The 20591-nt window shown below is 36.5% G+C and overlaps 1 protein-coding gene across 5 annotated transcripts in view; it reads right to left on the reverse strand.

Moving 5' to 3' along the window:
- SLC12A7 (solute carrier family 12 member 7) overlaps positions 1–20591 on the reverse strand; it is a 78104-nt gene continuing 57513 nt past the window's right edge. For 3 of the 5 annotated variants that reach the window (XM_065830717.2, XM_071804674.1, XM_071804676.1), the window contains exons 16-25: positions 20157–20261; positions 17780–17948; positions 14538–14733; positions 14051–14220; positions 13771–13902; positions 12128–12235; positions 8524–8640; positions 6357–6538; positions 1439–1572; positions 1–975 (exon numbers count right to left, since the gene is read on the reverse strand). In XM_065830717.2, the coding sequence (XP_065686789.1) occupies positions 884–975; positions 1439–1572; positions 6357–6538; positions 8524–8640; positions 12128–12235; positions 13771–13902; positions 14051–14220; positions 14538–14733; positions 17780–17948; positions 20157–20261 (1405 nt within the window). In that variant the 3' untranslated portion in view covers positions 1–883. The remainder of the gene's footprint in view (positions 976–1438; positions 1573–6356; positions 6539–8523; positions 8641–12127; positions 12236–13770; positions 13903–14050; positions 14221–14537; positions 14734–17779; positions 17949–20156; positions 20262–20591) is intronic. The other 2 variants (XM_065830716.2, XM_071804675.1) reach the window with 1 other exon arrangement.

Consider the following 20591-nt stretch of genomic DNA (forward strand, 5'->3'; position numbering starts at 1 on the left):
TTCATTTCAGAAAAGCAGATTTTATTTAACAGTAGCACAAACACTTTCAAAATATACATATTTGAAAACAGACTGCATTTCATCAACTAACTTGTGGTTTACCAATTGTTACAGTTATATCTGCAACCAGGTAGAGTGACTGCATCATAGCCTTTGTATGAGTTGGGTGCTCTCAGGTTTCACTGGTATAACTGCAATATACTATAACTTCTAGTAGCTCATAAAAAAACCAAAACAAAACAAACACAAAACAAAATGAAACACATAACTTGTCAATTTACTGTTACTGTCACCTGGAGGCTTCAGCTAACAAAGTATTTTAAATAGAGAAATGTGATTTTTAAAAAAGTGTAGCAAATTATTAACTTCAAGGAAACACTTTATGCATGTAATAGACAAATTTGAGTGGGCATACATATTTCTAAAGTTTCCTGAACCAGGACTAATCCCAACACAACCAACATAGCAGCATTTTGGTAAGGGAGGAAGCCAACTTTTCCTAAAACCTTTCCCTTTTATTTAGATGCAGAACAAATTAAAATAATCAAAAGTTGCTTACATTTCTAGATATTTAAAAATACCACTGCCTTACCATTTATTTTCTGTGTTTCACCAGTTTAACAACTGTCAGAATATGCTACATGTAAATATCCTAACCCATTCACCATTTACCAATTGACTACAGAAATATTTTCTACATCAATTTATCCTCTTAAAATATAATTTAAATATTTTTTTTAAACAGAAAAACCAGAACACATTATCAGAAGATTCAGCTTATGGGTAATTTTTAATGCACTGAAACTCTTATGAAGCTGCTCAAATTATGGCATATAAGTTTTTCTCATTTGGGAGGGGAGTTTGAACAAATTGTGCAATCAAGTTAAGAATAAATGGTGATCACTTCACGTCCACTGCCTCGGACCAGGAGAACTCTATCCAGACCTTCTGTCAGAACTTCCAAAAACTCCATGTCTGAAATATCATTAAGTCAAGGAATCTATTCAGAAAAGAAACAAAATAACCACTAATCTCTCAAAAAGTGTAACATATAATGCAAAAATTAAGTTCAACAATTTCATCAAGGAGTTTTCCTGTGTCACCCTTTACTGTCCCATTATGTAATCTACTTGCTTGCTTAAGTGGAAGCAAGGCCCAATTGGGGGGAAATTTCTAATTCTGCCCTACTCACCTACAGAAAATACTAAAGCACATATTATTTTAAAATAAGTTTAAAATTTAGAAATTCTTTACATCAATTCCATCAAAAAACCACCGTCAACATTTCTTAAAACTCTGTGGAATCAAAAGTCGTTTTCTTAAAGGTAAATTCATGCTTACTACAATTACTAATGGTTATCCCAACAAACAAACACCACAATCATAAAAATCAAGTTCCCAATTTCAAGAAATATGGAAGCAATATAGCAGAGGATACAGTTTTCATCTCCTTTTCTGTTTTTAGGAGGTCCAGGCATATTCAGGAGAACTAGCTGAGCATGCTGTGATTTATCAAGCACTACTCCATTGAGCTTCACAGCTGTGTGCATTCTTCTCACATTTGTCCGATTCCTAGCATGCAAACAAACATTTTTAAGTACTGTCACAATACTTATGTATTTGAATTACATGTCTTTAAATTTATAAATTTAATCCATACGCATGTAGAATAAGCTGTTTTCATGGACACTAGTATTTGTACACATTCAAAATAAATTTGAGAAAATACATTCCCTAGGTTTATAAGATTTTTCCTTTGAACAAAACATGTAACTCTGAAATTCAAACAATACTAACTAGATTGCCAAAATGCACAAATCTTCTGATTGCCAGTTAACTTTTACTAAGATGAAGCAAAAACTGAATTTCAATAGAAATTTAGTGAAAAAACACTGAGAATCTAGTTTATTGAATTATATAAAAAAGTAACTAGATTTGTACAAGAAATTCCAAACAAAGGAATTACAGGAATGTGATGGAAAGATTGAAGTATAAGATTGCCCTCAAGCTCCTTTAGAATGAATACAAGATTACTGTAAGCCTGGTGAAGAAAATCCAGGAACAGTATAGAACTTCTGAAAAAATTACTAGCTTCTCATGTCATAAGAGTAAGACAGTAAGTAATAAACTGAAATTGAGCCTCTCTCCTTACATTATCAATAGTAACTAATGTTTCACTTGTGCACCCACAAATATAATCACTAAGTTTGTGTGTAAGAGGAAGAAATTGCTAGGACTTCAGAGATTTTCTTATTTTAGGATCTACCATGGATAATTAGTTGCTCTTCTGAACAAAATAAGAGTTTCCTTACAGTTCCTGAGAAACTGCCATCTGTGTAAAACTAACAAAGATTGGAAACGATTCATATGCTACAGTGCAACAAACATCCAGACTCTACTTAAGGCCATTTATCAAAAAGATCCACTGCCCAAAAGTAGATTCTTTACAAGTGAATTGAGTCACTTCAAAGGGAACATCAGAAACACATGTCAGTGTAGCAGCTCTTGAGATAAGACTTATGTTGCTCTATCCTGTGCAATTTTCTTAGCACTGTAACTAGTGGTCTCCCAGTAAAAGCACAACTGTCCCCTGCCAAGCTGGGCTCACACGCTGTCCTGTGGCAGAGAGGGGAACAACAGATTACCAGCAGCGGGCCATGAGACAGGCAGCCAGCATCTTTCAAATTCCACTAAGCAATCAAAATTGCAGCACAAACTCCAGCACTGTTTCTGTCAGTTAAACAATAGAAATGAATGAGATGTCTTTTCTCAAAAGACAAATGTTTAGGAGGCCAGAATTAACAAAAGGAAACTCAACTTTGTTCTACTACCAGAAGTCATTTCAGTGGACTATACCAACACGCAATCCTGGAATCTTCTAGCAACAGCCTCAGATTATATAAATAAGTGTGGAGTTGAGAACAACAACCAGATACAGGATCATTCAAACACAGGAGACCAAGAAAGGTGAAAAATGCTGGGATCATACGTACTTGTATTCTATTAAGTCCTATTTTTACTATAAAGGGAAAAATGCATTAACAGAACACTATTAGAGATAGCATGTCTCACATAGTATTTTCATCCTTGATTTTGCAAGGGCAATTAAAAAAAACAAAGGCATTTGGCCTGAAATTTAGTGGCCAGTGGAGACCAACTTTATAATTTCAAATGATTCTCTTCGCTTCACATTCTCTTCACATTTTCCTTCAAGACAATGACATTTCAAAACTGAATTTATCAGTCCCCCCGGGGAATTTTCTGCCACATCTACCATCTATCCTAAGACCCAACTGTATAACAATCATATAAGGAACAAAAGAATACTTGAAGCTCAAAAAGACCAAAGAATAACTGAAGAGTGTATAATTAAAGAGGTGTATAAATACTGAAGTAGAAACATTGCCAAGCTAAAGATAAAACACAAGGGAAATATGGAGGGTGTATATTTTTGATGGAGTGGGCAAGAATTAGGCACTGAAAGGCTGAAATTAACTAAAGGTATGTTGTGTACAATGTGAACCAAGGCTGATGAACTTCATTTAGCCTTCAAGCTCTGGTAAAACTGAAACTATGCATGGTACACAAAGTAAGTTTTCTAAGTTTTTGAAAGAAGCTCAATTTGCTAAACAGACAAAACAACGGCAACACTGTGCTCTGAAAAAAGCAGAGCAGTCACAAGTCAGTTCCACCCATGAACAGAGATGCAGTGTCCCATTTTTGTAAGCTGTCATACCCAATGTATATCTGTACTTACGCTATTTCTACACACATGGGTTGGTAGAATGGAGGCAAGAACTGGCATTTGATAAAAAATGAAAGTTCCCTTTGTGATAGAACTACTTGGACAATAAGGATAGAACAATGTGGGCTGTTTTTCCAGAACAAAAATACATTCACTTTAATGTAGTTAATTAGAAGACTACACTAGTGTAAAATTTAGTTAAGTTTCACATTCTTACAGAAAATAAAATTCACGTTCTGTGAATTACCTTGAAGGGAAAGTTGATAATATTTAGAAGAAAGCATAAGTCAAAATGAAGAATACTTTTCAGTGAAAAATGCTAAATCACAGTATATAAAACAACATACAAAAATACACATATTGCAAATCATTATTCAAGAAACATGCATACAATGCACAAGACCACAAGAACCAGGGAACACAACCTAGGTTGCTTAAGTGAAATGAAATTTCAACTTACAGATTTCCCCATTCTCTACATGGAAGGGAAGCAAATGCACAGAAAGTGTATGCCATTAGGTACATTTTTAAATCAACAGTATTAATATATTATAGAGGCACAGCAAGTTTGAACTGTAATTTCCACTCCCAACCACATATAGTAGTTTTAAAATAATATCTGAAGTGTCTTGCACAATTCTCAAGTAATAGGAAATATTTCCAAAATACAATCATAGAATAACTTCAGTTGGGAGAGACCCTCAGGATCATAAAGTCCAACCACAACCTAACTCTAGCACTGAAACATGTCACTAAGAGCCTCATCTAAATGTCTTTTAAAGACCTCCAAGGATGGTGACTCCACCACTTCACTGGGCAGCCTGTTCCAATGCCTGACAACCCCTTCTGTGAAGAATTTTTTCCTAATACCCAAGCTAAATCTCCCCTAGTGCAACTTCAGGCCATTTCCTCTTGTACTATCACTTGTTACTTGGGAGAAGAGACCAACACCCTCCATGCTACCACCTCCTTTCACATAGCTGTAGAGAGTGATAAGGCCTCCCCATAGACTCCTTTTCTCCGAGTTAAACAGCCCCAGTTCCCTCAGCTGCTCCTCATCAGAGTTGTGCTCCAGACCATTCACCAGCTTCTTTGCCCTTCTACAAACTCACTCTAGTACCTCAATGTCTTTCCTGTAGTGAGGGGCCCAAAACTGAACACAGTATTCAAGGTGGGGCCTCACCAGTGACAAGTTCAGGGACACAATCACTTACTTAGTCCTGCTGGCCACACTATTGCAGATACAAGCCAGGATGCTGTTGGCCTTCTTAGTCACCTGGGCACACTGCTGGGTCATGTTCAGCCACCTTTGACCAACAGTCCCGGGTCCTTCTCCTCCAGGCAGCTTTCCAGCCACTCTTCCCTAAGCCTGTAGTGCTGCCTGGGGTTGTTGTGACCCAAGTACAGGACACAGCACTTGGCTTTGTTAAATCTCGCACAAATGGCCTCAGCCCAATGATCCAGCCCATCCAGATCCCTTTGTAGAGCCTTCCTACTGTTCAACAGATCAACACTCCCACCCAAGACATTAACAAAAAAGCCCCTAAGAATTACAGTATAATGCAGGTCAAAACAAAAACTGTGCTTTAGAGTGTGAGCAAGGTGATGTTTGGAATTTGCAGAAACCAAACTGTTTCTGAAAAGCTCAGAGCAAATCCACAAAACAATGTCAGACTTTAAGGTGCTAATTCTAACTGTATCTTCTAACTCCATTTTCTATGAGACCTAGATTTCAGATTTCCTTTAGATATTTAAATTCCCCTTGACATCCACAGTTTTGCTTTAGGCATGTGGAAAAAATAGTCTAGGCCACGGTTATAACAGCATTCTTCCTGAAATCAAAAACTATGCATGTGTATGCTTGAATCATAACATGAGGAAGCAAGGAAGTCCATGCCATTCTGCCTACAACATCAGGTTTGACAAAGGTAGTAGCTCTTACCTATTTAAGAGCTTAAGACTTCAAAGTAATAAAAAGACAAAGAAATATGTCACAGAAAATATTTAATATAACAAGACATACATGTAAGCACATGTTGCTTTGCTTACAGGATGAGGGCTGAATGTCCATTTAAAAGAAGAAAAAAAAAAATCTTGTGAATGACTATTCTCTCTGGTGACCAACGATAGGACCCAAGGGAATGGCAGGAAGATATGTCAGGGGAGGTTTAGGCTGGACATTAGGAAAAGGTTCTTCACTCAAGAGGGTGGTGGAGCACTGCAACAGGCTCCTCAGGGAGGTAGTCATGGCCCCAAGACTGACAGTGTTCAAGAAGCAACTGGACAATGTCCTCAGATACATGGTGTGAATTTTGGGGTTGTCATATGCAGGGACAAGAGTTGGACTTGATGATCCTTGTGGCTCCCTTCCAACCCAAGACATTCTATGATTCTTCACAGTCATTGCTGTTCCACCCAAGTCCATGCTAGTTTCATAAGCATGGTATTTAAGTGCATGGAAAGATCACCTTTGTAATGAACTCTACATAAAAATAAAAATTAAATATAAAATAAAAAACCCACAACAGAACAATCACCCCCCCCCCCCCCCCCCTAAAATACAGAGTCAAATAATAAACTCTAAACACTACATGGCTACACATATACTTACGGTTTCATGTTAAAAATATCTTTAAAGCCAGTCACATTCAAATCTTTGTTTTTATGCTTTTCAGCTACAAACTTTTCTTTAGTCCAAGTCATTTGCACTTTTTCCGGCATAGCAGCAGCCACACTTGATTTGACTGCTGGAGTTGAGTGCGAAGCAGTGTTTCTGTCATGGATCAGCTGAGCCTGGCCACAGAACAATCAATTACCTCAAGATTCAGTCAAAAAGAGTATTTGTAGATTACGCAGTATTAAAATTTTGAAAAGGAATTTCACAGCAGTTCAACAAAAGAATATACAGAAAAATGCACCTTACATTATTATTTTCTCAGATACTGTCACAAACACTGTCCATTTCACATACCTTTAGGTGAACTACCAACATGACTCATGATCTCAGTAACACAACTTTTGACTGGCTGAATTGAAGACTAGCTACATTCCACTAGATTATTTATGCATGCAAGTGCATATTACAGAACAAAACCAATTAACATAATCACAATGGGGCCTCCTCTTCCCTTGTAATAGCAGAAATTCAAATCACAACTTTAAGAACACAACATTGTTGTTTCCACATTCATACACACTTGTATGTTCTCCATTTTCCATTTCCCTTGCTCCTCTTAAGAATGAAGAAATATTTAACATGTTATTTATTCACTTCACTTTCCCTCATATTATTTTTTCCATAGGTTTCTGTATTTCCATTGAACACAACACAAATACAGTACCTTAGACTTAAAATCATAAGTACGGGGGAGAATTGTTTTTGAGTGAGGGGTTGCAGGTGTGGTTGGTTTTTTGTGGTTTGTTCCCCTCCGCCTCTTTTTTTTTTTTTTTTTTTTTTTTTACATTTTTAGTAGGTACAAAGTCTTTTCAGAGACTTGATAAATCATGAGTTGAAGCACCTGTTCCATTTGGGAACATCAATTAATCACGTGTTAGTGATGGTCATGTCCATTTATGTTGCATTTCAGAAGTATCAATTTCTTTCAGGTCATCAAAAGCATGAATAAAATAAGGACAGATAAGAAAACTACTTCCTATTTCTGAACAGCAATTCCCTCAGTGGTTCACAAACTGTAACTGCAGCTGCTTTTAAAAGGTCTAAGAGATTCTATATTTTTCCCAAGTTATTTCCCTAGTATCTTTCCTTGAGGATTCCTGAATCCTAGAGTTCACTTTTGGGGCTTGCATAATATCTATTTGACAGTCCTCAGATCTCCCGAGAAGATTAAATCACAAGTCAAGACTACAAATCTGAAGTTACTGTGGATACAGTTCTATCATGAGAATGCAAAAAGGTAACAAATACATGCAGATACTATGTGTGCCATACAGCAGTATCAAACTAACAATTTCAAACTAACAACTGTTAGTTCAGAGCAACTATGCTTCAATGGAAGAAAGTTTGTCATATTTAGAAAGACAGCAAGGCCAAGAGAAATTCTGGATCTGTAGCACACACCTATAAAGAAGCACACTTTCATTAGGGCTATTTTGATACCAAATTAACTACGTGTTAATTAATTAACTAACATGTTCTTGTCATACTTCATGAAGAAATGGAAACACAAAGGTATACAGCATTTCCACAAACTAGGCTACGAGCAACAGTTCAAGTGCACACTAAAATAATTGATTACATCACTCCGTTTCCTTTCAAACTCACCATGCAGAAAGTATTAACATTTATGGGTTAATGATGGCTTGTCAATAAGCATAGAAATGTCTTTAAACAGCCTTAGTATATCTATACAGTCTCTGAGAAGCTCGAGTACTGCAATGTCAGAACTATACAGGAAGGCAGTGCGTTATGAAAGCAAGAAATATGTTATTAAGGAAACTATTAAGACTTTAAGAGATAGAAGGCAGGGAAATCTCTTTGCTTCTGGCTCTTGTGAAAAACAGGCACTCAAACATAAGTGCTTCTTTTATGGAAAATAAGTATAAGAAAAAAAGGATTTAGCTCATGTCACAGAAGCATCATCTAGAGAAAAAATATAGGGTAAGATAATGAAGTTAGAAAAATATTGAATTAAAAATTTATGAAGAACTGTTCCATAACAACAAATAACCAAGTTATTCCTTTGTAGTTTGGTCCAAAATAGCGGCACTTCAAGTGTTGCTATAGGAAAATATATCTAGCCAGTACTACGTCCAACTACCTCCTCCTCTTGACAATCATTAGTCAGCAGTGCCTGCACATCTTGGCCAATGGACTGTGGACTGGAGTAGCTTTTCCTTCTGACTGAGCCTCGAGACTCATCAGTGATGCTCTGAATCTGGGACAAAAAGGTTACCAATGACAAAAAAACCCACCACCACCAGTCTACAGACAAAAGCAGATGATCATGTCATTCAAAATAAGAATTGTCTTTGTTTAAATAGATGAGATTCAATATCATAGCTTATTATAATCTTGCTTTCTTTTCACAAATATGCCATATGTTTATATATACTATTTTGGGATGTTAAGCAGTTAGTTACCAAGTCTCTTTACAGAGATTTATGAAAAGAGGAAGTGAATCGAATCCTTAGTCTACATAGGAACCTCAAATACTCACTCATTTGTGAGGTTCACAACCCTTCATATATGTGATGCTTCAGATGAATTGATTTTATTCAGTTACAATCAAAAGTATAAAAAAAAATTAAGCAGATGAGAAAGCTGCTTTCTGATTCTAAACTCTGACTTGTTTCCCAGCAATTCAAACTATAATTAGGCTCCTTGCCTACATGCACCCAGATTTCTGCCTATCTTACCAAACAGCAGCAATCTGCTGCACAATCCAACACAAAGCAGTGGTGAGATGGATGACTGCCTTTTCACAGCTCAAATGATATCACTGCCTGCCTCAGCAGCCAGAGAAGGAAGCCAATAACCACCAGGAAGGGCAGCAAGCAAGTGAGGGAGGTTCTACGTTTTCTTTAGTCTTTGTAGCGTTACTGTCAGAATCAAATGTTTGGCAGTTGCACTCAAGTCTTCAGATCTCACTCTCTGCAGGTATGTGTTACATTTACACCTGAATAGAAGCAAATCAACCAGTTTTTCAAAAAAAAAGGAAACAAATCCAATGGATCCCTGTGCCCCAATTTCACAAGAAAATCCAGGGGGAAGATCAAATAAGGTTCTATTTTAAAGAGTGACAGAAGAGGGGAGGGTGATTCTTCAGGGATAAGAGTATGCCTAGAGGGAAACAGTAAAAGAATGCCATACAAAACCAAATTCTCCTCTTTGCGAAGGTCTGAATCTTGTTTGAGGAGATACTAGCACACAAGTGAGGTTAAAATACTAATCTTGGTGGTAACAGGAAACAAAACTATAAGCATCATTCATAAGTTGGAGTATCAGCATTATATTTGAATATCTGGAGACATAACTAAAATAAAGGCAACGGTAATTTGAACTAGTGATATTAATGAGAAAAATGTTTTGGAGGTCATCATGAAACTGAAGGGGATGGCTCAGCTCATTTAAGACAAGATGATGAGATTAAGAAAGGTACACTGAGTGCATATTCTCAACTTGTAGCTCCAGAGGAAGTGAAAGCATAACTAAACATTTTCTGATGAAAATACAATTAGGGAATAGACTGCCTTAGCTAACAGAATTATTTGGTATACTGCTTCCTACAGAGTTCATTTAGAAACTGCTTATATAGAGCTTGCTTAGCATAAGTAACTTAGTTCTCTCTGGTTGCAAGCTGTGAACTTTGGAACTTTCTGCCTTGTTAATCCAAAAAGGCCCCAAAGACTGTTTGAAAGAGAGGATAAAAGTGCTATATCCCTAGAACTAAGCAAAGGAACGATAGGAGGGTCTAAAAGAAAATGAGAAACAGAAGGTTTTGGCTATGCCAAGCACTTATTTTTTCTTCCCAGCTACAGGTGCAAAATAACAAATGAAGGTCAGGACTTAGACTGATATCTTGTCTGATCAGTAAAAGACAACTACCCACAGAGATAAACAGCCCACCTGACAAAAATGAAGAGGATCCAATGAAGCAGGAGGAGACAGATTAATTTTACAATTAGTCCAAACTGACACACAAGAGGTCAAAAGCTTAGACTGTAACCATATAATTTGGCCAGGGTCTTTGCTAGGGGTATGACTTCCAGAGGCACCCAGCTCAATCTGCTTTATGTTGTACCTTATAAATTATTTATTTTAGAGGAATTTCTGGAATTCATGCTGAGTCTCTGCTTTGGGACACCCAGAGTGAAGAAGCTTCCCTAACAATACAAAAGAACAAGGTAGATTAAGATATGCCAATCAGAAATAGACAGATATGGCTTTTATTCTTGGACAAGGCAGGAAATAAGAACTAGATGTTCTTAGATTTATCAAGGATTTTACTTCAGATAATGAAATAAACTCAAAGGCATTTTTAATATCTCAGATTGTACCCTGCCTTGATATGAAGAAACAGACTGGAGTTATAACCATGATGAGAGAAAAGTGAGCAATAAAAACATACACAGGAGGGCAAAGGCATGAAAGCTTCCAAGCAACCAACACTCAAGTAATACAGACTCCAACCAGCTCACAAAGTTGAGAAGAAAATTTGCCTCCACTGCAATTTATATGCTATAGACTATAGAGCCTTATGTCCTTGGGCTACTTGTAATGAATACATGAGGAAGTTAAATCATTGAAGCTATTAATCTACAGTAGGTGTTCAACTCCACTAGAAAAATACTAGCATTCAATAATGAAATGAGAAAAATTTAAAGATACTGAGTAAGGAGTAGAGGATAACTTGTTTTTTTTTTACTGAAAATATGTTAGGCAGGCTCAGATTAAAAAAAAAAAAATACTTTGATACAGATGAGAAGAAAGAAGATTTACAGCAGCACATTATTGTGGTAATACAAGGCAGTTTTAGGAACCTTAAAAAAAAAAAACATCCTGCCAAACGGAAAAACAAACACATACCATACCAACTGCATAGATTTGTAGGATTAACACCAAAATGGCTTAGGTATAAAACGAGTTACAATTATCAGTAGAAAAAAAGTCACAAGAAAAAAATCTAGTTATTTTATGAATGAGCAGTTAAACATAGTGGAGATCTCTTATTTAGCTAGGAGGGTAATCACAGTGACAGCAGAGCCAAAGCATTTAATACATCACTAAAAATTGATTATAATAATAGGATAACTAACACAGTAAATGAAGGGGTAGGAGCACAAACCAAAAGAAAAGAAAAATAGTTAAAAGTTACAATCACTTACAAAAGTACAGTTGCACAAAGCCTGTCGCTACAACATGCAAAATACACCAGGGACTAGTAAGTATAGAGGAGCAGGAAATGTAGCATTCTCATCTGGATATCATAGGATTATAAGTCAGCCAGCCTAATTTTGGCTCCAGAAACAATTAGTTGACACATAAAACATTCAAAGTCATGCAGAAACTAAAAAACAGTGTGAATTAGCAAGACCAAGGCACAAATAAATCTGAATAGTCATGAACCTTAGATACTGATATATGCGAAGTCTGGAAATGTTCTAGATATACTTCATGCTGACATAAGTGTTTTGCTAGTAAATACTTGTACTAATCTTAAGGACACAAAAACTGTAAACATCTGCTCAAATAAAAAAAGGATTTTTTTTTCCACACAACCTCGTAAGTGAAACCTGCTGTAGAGAAACTAACATTGAAAACAGCTATAAAAGCTTTTGACTAGTTCAAAACTCATTAAAAGCCACAGCCAAGAAATACTACTTTCAGATTTTTCATAGAACGTCTTGCCACAAAGTCCCTACCTCTCTTTCCCTTTCATTCTTTGATAGCTGCATCTGTTTTAGCATCTGAGATCGCTGTTCCATCATAAGTGTCTTCTCATATGTGAATGCAGAAATATCATTTTCAAACTGCAAGAGATTGGCATTAGAAGCATCAGAAGAGAAGTATTACACAAAAGAACCACGTTTAGACTACACTTGTTCCTGCTTTCATTCAGTCCTGGATGTATTTATCACATCATAGTATTCCCAAGCATATAATTGATATAATCATTTCTGTTCTCATTCTTAGAACTTCTTCAAACAGCAGTCTCACACAATGAACTATCCTATAGCAACATCTGTGGGATTTTTATCTAAATTTGAGGTACTTGGGACAGACTTTCCATTTTTCTCTTCCAACTAGGTTGCAGAAATGAGAAAGGGTTGAAAGTGCTTATTTAAACTGGGTCTGCATTGCTGCTCTCCTGAGCATGTGTGCACAGCTGGTTCCTTAAAAACTGTTTAGCGCCACAAAATAACACGTCATCCTTTCACCAGTGAGAAATATTCATGAACAGAAGCATCTATGAAGAAACTCCAGCATACATTCTCACATCAGCGCAAAGCTAAAATACAACAAAAATCTATGGCGGTCATGTATGTTGTCACTGAATCAATGTCTCTTATCTTTTGGAAAATTCTCAGGTTTAAATATGACCCACATAAGAATAAATTGTGCTTCCTATATTATCTTTCCAGTAAAAATCCAGCCAAGACTGAGCCAATTTATGGTGTTCTGTTCATCTTTTCATCAGAACGTGCCACAGCATTTTAGTCTTTTATATTCAGTACTCTAAAAAAAAAAACCAACAATAACAACAAAAAACCCACACCAAAACTAAAATAAATAAAGAAATAGATTTATCTTACTTCCTAGATCAAAATACTAACCAAATTTTTCGTAAGTCATTTTTTTCATAATTAATTTAAACAATCCTTAAATTTCACTTTATGGCTAACTAGCACAATAAGTCTTTTTGACAGGTTTTGTTCATTCCAGGAGCTGGTGGCAGTTTAAGTATTGAACCAGTTGACAGACTACAGCTTCAGTCCTTAGCAGTCTATGACCAGTATTTAAAAATGGAAAAAAGTTAGAACTCATTTTATCCCTACTTGACTTGTGAATCAGTAGCTATATCATCTTGTTGTTCACTACTAAAGAGGCTGGCAACGCCCAAAACAACCAACATACTCCCATGGGGACCTAGGGATTCCTTATTCCAGGGAGATATTCATACAGCAGTTCGAAAAACAAATATGTCCATCCTCTCTCATGCTGGATGCCATGGACTATTAGATTAAGCACATTCTGCCTTCCATTTCAGTGCCCGCTAATAATTCAAGCATTTCCTTCCTGAATGAACTGTCTCTATGGAGTAGTCCTCATAAATAAAGTAGGCACTAACATACCAAAACTCTACTTGCCAAAACCATTAAACTCAGTATCTCATACAGTAGCATTGTGACATGGTATGATAATGTTGCTTTAAGAAACTTTTTTTCTAGGTAAGCCTGCAATCTTTCCCTTCTCATATTTGGGCTAACATCTCTTACTTTCAAAAATGCTAAATCCATTTTCCCAAACTTAGTCTCAATTGCACCTAAAATAATCAGTAACATACCATTTCAACAACTTCCACTTCCGCATTCAGTCTAAGATGATACAAGAACATCTGAAGATCCTTCTTCATTTGAATGCTATTATCATCCATTTGAGCGACAGTGAAGATACGCATTTTACATTTTCTCCAAACCTGTCAAAAAGATACATTATAACAGTTTGTAACAGTGGTTGCTATCACTATGCATAACTCTACCAAGTTGAAAGAGTATTTCATTAGAAACCCTTAGAACTATTAATTGCTAGAAAACAAAATCCCAGCCATTTTCTGTTGTCCTTGCCTTGTGCTGTCGAAGAAGAAAAGGCAGTAACATCAGCATGCCACCATCATGAACAATCCACCATACATCTATGTTTCCTTCAGTAAAACGTTCTTGATTTGTTGGAAATAAGTCTATGTTTTTAGCCACCAGCAGTGCTTGCTGAGCTGCTGTTGTTTCTCGTACAGTGTCTGCAAAGGAAAACAAGATCAAGAACTTCCAGCTTTCAGTCACAGCTTTTGTTTTGAATGTAAAACTTAAATCCTCACAGATTCTGCTGAGGCAAAAGAAGAACATCCTGGGTTTAGGGACCAACCGGCTTGAGAGAAGAATAAGAGAAGCTACGGCTGAGGTGACTGAGGGTTGAGAAAACCCACTCCATGTGAAATCAGATGTGGGGAAATATTCAGTTGTCCACCATACATTCAGTGTCACATTTACTCCACACAGCAAATACATCAGTTACATAGTTGTACTACAAATGCACAGGAGAAAGTAAAAAACATACCAACAAAATTTTTCCACGAGAAACGATTTTCTGTCTGCTTCCATGACTGTGGCCATGCCATCAGGACTGTGTTGTGCTTCATCCCTCCTAGACCAGCTGACTGAATTAAATAGGATATTCCATCTCTGAAATTGGGAGACACCACAATCTGGCAAAATCCTTTAGTTTTTTCTACTCCCATTAAGGCCTTAACATTCTGCAAAATGAAGATTACAGTCATCAACACTGGTAATAAACACCATAAGGAGTAACAGCACTAGTTAAGTGCAAAATGTTAGCTACAATACCAACCAACATCAATAAACTGCTAACTCCAAAAGAGGCAACATGATTTTATGACAACAAAACCCCAAAACACCCACCTCCCCAAAAGGCAAACACAGGTTTTTCATTGCTTTCATTATTCTGCCTTTTATTTCCAAAGAAGGATGAACAAGACACAAGTAAAACCATATTGACAAAGATAAGTAACACCGCTTCAGGTAAAGTCAAAACTGCTGACTGACAAAGCATTATATGTTTGGAATGACAAGTTCTTTATTTTGGTATTGGGAGAGTTTGGAAAAACGTGATGCCAAGGTCTTTACAAGAAGAGGCTTCCAAAGCTGCTTAAACAACTCTGACACTGAGAAGCTGATTGTTTATTCATCAGCTCCTGACAAGTAAAAAATAGCAGGAGACCACTGGAATCACTGGTTGAATAACAAGAAGATAAACTGATTAGATTAAAACACCCACAACCCTTTAATTTCAAAATGGCTCGCCTTCATTTAAAATCTGACAAACATCCAGACTCATAACCAAGTAATTTTAAAGTAGCATTCAAAATGGTATCAAGGTTGGCTAGGGAACATCAACCTAGGCATTTTTTATGTTTTGATGGCATGACTTGAAAAATCCTGTCAATATCAATGACTTGTGTGGGAGATCACCACATTTTCAGAAAAAGAGACAGCACACAAAAATCTAGAATTTTGGAAGCATCAAAATTCCTATCAAAAACCATCAGGAACAGATTTGATCACACTGGCTCAGTGTGGCTTCACATCAGAAATTGTTTAGCAGAGGAAAAAAAGTTCAGAGAATGTGGTAGCAAAGCTAGCAAATCTGTCTGTGCAAGCAATATCTGCAAAGGCCTATCAGTTGAAACAGATTTTTCTTTTAAAAAGACAGCAGAAATCTTGTTTTCTTACAAATCTTCAAGAAATGTCTTCTTGTTGAAATTTTCCAAAACCAATGAGGCCTCCAGACACTCAAACATTTAAAATTCATCTTCATTTTGATGTTAATTGCAATAGTTTCCTTAAACACCAGGTCTAATCTTTGAGTTTTCCAGCAAGTCAGGTTTCCCTTAAATTCATTCTTGTTCCATCTCTCAAAAATGTAATTGACTTCAAGTTAAACCAACTATAGGTAAGATTTCAAATCGTCACAGGTAACCAGTTACTGTTTAAAAGGTTTTGTTTTATTTCAGAGGTGTGATTGTGTTCTTAGTGTTGTTTTCTACTCAAACATGTTGATAATAAAACCTTAATAACCATTACTTTCACAATATATCACTGCTAGTCATTTTCCATCATGCTTTCAAGCTAATTGCTCTCCTGGAGCCTTTTTACATGATATCAGCTAGGCTATCTGGCTTCATACTTCATTACATTAAAAACCACTAGGGGTAAGTCTGAATACCAAGAGAAAGAAAAGAAAAACTGGGAGAGAAATGGCTGTTAGCTTTGTTAAGTCCATTTCCACATCTCAAATGCTTATTTTAGAGATACCAGGTTTGAATAAATCACAGGTGTTTTTACACAATTTTGAAGACAACTTGGATCAAAACAGGAGACATTTCAACTGATACTTTTTTCAATAACACTGAAGATATTAACCATATTTGGAAGATAAAAGGGCAATCAAAGCCTACTTTTGGAGTAGACTTTATAGTAGTTTTCTAAAGGTAACAGGTTTTTCAATAGTATTCAATAAATACACAAAACATTGCACATTCTAAAAACACTTCCCCACTCTATAAATTTAGGAGCAGGAGAGTTATCTATACTGAGTTACCCAATACTGGATTAAATAAAGTAGTACACAAGTTGTTTAAGACTGAACAAAAAGGGAAACTTGCTTTGCATTGAGTCCAAGCTGCATGAACAGTGGATCTTCAGAAGATCAGTCTATTAACCTCCCCTTAGACTCCAGGGGACAATTTAAGTTTAGGTTCAGGTATTTTCAAGGGCTTTCCACAAAAGTGCTTATTTATTTCCAACCAAGTAGCACAGTTAAATACTGATAAATTGTTAGGGGAAAAAAAAGAAACATTCAAACTAAACTCACTTGCTTGTAAGCACAGTAGATGTAATTTTAAATTACATGATAACCTACTGTTTTCTCCTACCGTGTCTTATTTCCAATAGGAAAGAAGAAAGAAAAGTAAAGGATTTCAAGAAGGGATTCTGGAAAAAAACTGCTCCTAATCCTAGCTCTGCTATGTATTTCTAGGACAACGCAGAAAATAATATCATGTATACATCTCCAGAGGATGAAACTGTAGTGGCAGAGCCCCCCTCCGCCCCGGGGGGATGCCAGCCTGGCTGAGAGGTGAAGTCAGAGACAAAAGAAACTAAAGGAGCACCATTAGAAGGTAATAACGAGTGAGCAATAGCGGAACACATGCATGCAGAGCGAGTGGACAGCACATGCAGCCTATCATGTTATTGTATAACACGAGTTACAACCAATCACATTGTTGTAAGGCGTGGACAGGGCAGCTTTGCTATAAAGCTAGCCTGGTCCGACAATAAAGTGAACTCTGTGAACATCATATTCGTGTGTCAGGTTCTGTGTCTCGCATGGAAAAAGCAACAGAAACTATGCCAAACACATCTGCATTTGTTAGATCGGTGTTAAATAAAACTGATTTCTTTATAAGGTAATTTGTTAAAAGTTAATCACTTGGTTTTTTCAAGAATGTAATTTGATTATAAGCCCAGGGTTCCCAATATTAAAGAAAATAAAAATCTAAGTAGTATCAGAATTGTCTGATCCTATCAGGAAATTCTATAAAACATTTTGCTACACAAGCCAACCTGTTCTTTAAATATCATTGCTTGTGTCAATAGTAAAAATCAATGGTTTATTCAATATTTTACAACAGTTATTCTAATTCAAGATACGAGTTATCCAGACTCAACAGGTAAATACTAATGGACATTACAAGTGTTTGTAAGATGACTTTTCCATACCTCTTCAGCCTTCTGAGTTTCTGTACATTTATCCAAGTAGACTCCCTGAAGCACAGAGCCCACAATAGTCAGTCCTTTACCAGCCTTCAGCTGAGAGGTGAAAGAAAGTAATCTAGGATGTTTCACCAATTGCTCATTATCCAAGTTTAATAAGACCAAAAGTTGGGGTCTGCAAAAAAAAAAAGTTAAATACATATATACAGACAGAAAAGCAAGAAATAATTGGAAAATTACAGATTAAATGCTTAATTCAATGGAAAACATTCAACAACCAAGCAAAATAATGATTTGCAATAGCAACAACAGTTCAGGTACAAAACACTTAAGTGAGCCACCATACAATCATTCTGAAAAGCTACATTGAAGTTTCAACAAGAAAATTATTAAATCAAAATTATCACCTTTCCTGCTACTTGAAATGGTTAAACACTGAATGTGCACCAGACTGTTTACAGCTCCATCCAGACGGATTTTGAAAAGCTCCAGAGACAGAGATATCACTCTGGGTAACCTCCTCAATGCTTGGTTATCCTTCTCAGTTTTGGTTTTGTTTTGTTTGTTTGTTTGTTTTTCTCTCTCTCCATTCAGTTGTGTTCCCTAATGCTCCTACCATATTTTGTTGTAAGGAGTCTGACTCCATCTTCTCAGTGAGCTCCTTTAAGGCACTGGATGCTTACTCATTAGTTATATCACCTTTAGGCTCCCCTGAAGCCTTCTCAAAGCTGAATAAGAGCAGCTCCCTCAGCTTCTCCCCACAGAAGACTGGCTCCTGTGCCCCAGTCTTCACATTGGTGGTCCTTTGCTGAACTCACTCCAGTCTTTCGTACATCATGGTGCCAGATGAAACATTCTAGATGTATTCTAATGAGTGCTAAGTAAAGAGGAATATTTCCCAATATATTCACTTCTCAATATACTAGCTATGATCCTGTTGATGCACTCCAGCATGTCACTGCCAAGGCACATTCCTGGCTTTCTATTTACTGGGAACCACAGGTCCTTTTCAGCAGAGCAGGATCCCAGCTTTGTGCCATTGCACTGGACAAGTCTGTCCCAGGTACTGGACTTTGTACTTGTCCTATGTTCTTGTTGACCCTTTACTTGCATAGGTCCTTCCAAAAGAACATTCATACCCTTAACTGTACTGATATCATGTACGTTCAGTTCAAAGCACATACTTGATGAAGGCACATTGTTTCCTTTAATCAATATCCAACCTGATTACCTTTCCCAAACCAACTTTTAATAATTTTCCTGTCATTACCACTAATTAAAAGGAAGGAGATAGAATTGGAGCGCAGTTCCTGTCTCAGAACCAACACAATTTTAAGATGAAACAAGAAGATCCAGTTCCATCAATTACATTGACACAACAGAAAGAGAATCCATCCAGAACTTAAGTGATGTCAGACATTTAACATGAATATTCTTAGTCATCACTATATTACATTGGTGCCTCTGAGGTGAGAAGTTCAGACAGACAAAGGCAGTGGCTCATGTACTCCATAGTAACTACTCACGTGCATAAGTGGTTATGTGCAGGATCATAGGCTTACCATGACAAATGGTAAAATAAAGCCGTTACTATGAAGGGCAACAGAACATTGCACACACATGCACCAAAGGATACTATCACAGAGCAGTGACTCTAAATTATCATGCTTAGTGACAATTCCTTGTATGTTCTGCTGATTAGAGCTCTGATTTGCATTACATTCATCACAATTGACAATGTACAAGTGTCCTTTCCTTTTTTTTTTTTGTGTTAGCTTTGAGAAAGACTGATTGTTTAACAAGTAAAAAGAATACATTGCAAAAAAAAAAGTGGTGGGACATCTAACCCCATTACATACAAATGGACAGCAAAAGTGAGACTGTTTTAATGATATCTAAGCAGCTTAGAAAGCATTACTACTAAATGAAGCTCTGTAAAAAAGGTTGCCACAAAAAAGTAAACAAATAATGTCTCCTCTGTATATTTATACAATGTATTTAAGAGGAAACATATATAGTAGCAAAAAGACAACTTATGAAATTGCCATGTTTCTTCTAATAGAGACAGTGAGACTCAATGATAACTGTTCTTTGGAATCTAAAGACTCCAAATAATCAAACATTAAAACTCTTCTGCACTTCAGAAAACTATGTTAACACCACATGGATTTAAGTTTGATTTAATTTGCTCAAGTTTCCAGCAAAGTTGATTATGTGCTGAGCATAAGTCGCATTCTATTGCGGTAATTAAAACTATTGCAATGACATCATTGCCACTCCCAAGTTAAAATACTTTAATTTTTTTTGGCCATAGCTTTACCATCAGTATTCCTAGATTTACATATTTCAAGAATTATGTGACCTTGGAAGGCATAGGACTTACCTCCAGTTCTTGGTGTGTGGAGGACCATCTTCAACACGAAGCAAAGCATAACGAGCTGCATTTAGAGACAGTCCTCGGATGCCATCACCCCATTCTTTCTCCGCTCTTCAAGGTGCAAAAGAGAAATTCAGTTAACAGGATCTCATTTACTTATACAAATGAAGTGCGCTTTCTCATGTGAAGGATAATGGGTATAAAATTGAACACTGTTTTGCATGAATGCAGGAGAAAACATCATCTTGAACATTTAAATCAAGAATGAAGACTAACCATGGTAAAGGGATCTAAGACTGCTTCAAGAAAATTATTTTTTAAGTATTTATAAGTATTTATTATGGTCTATTTTATTCATACTTCAAAAGTTTTTGTAATCGTGAGAGCTACTTCAGTTGTTTTCAAGCACTAGAATGAATAAATGAGGGCAACTCAAAAGGA

This window comes from Patagioenas fasciata, chromosome 2, assembly GCF_037038585.1.
Source record: "Patagioenas fasciata isolate bPatFas1 chromosome 2, bPatFas1.hap1, whole genome shotgun sequence".
Taxonomy (NCBI): domain Eukaryota; kingdom Metazoa; phylum Chordata; class Aves; order Columbiformes; family Columbidae; genus Patagioenas; species Patagioenas fasciata.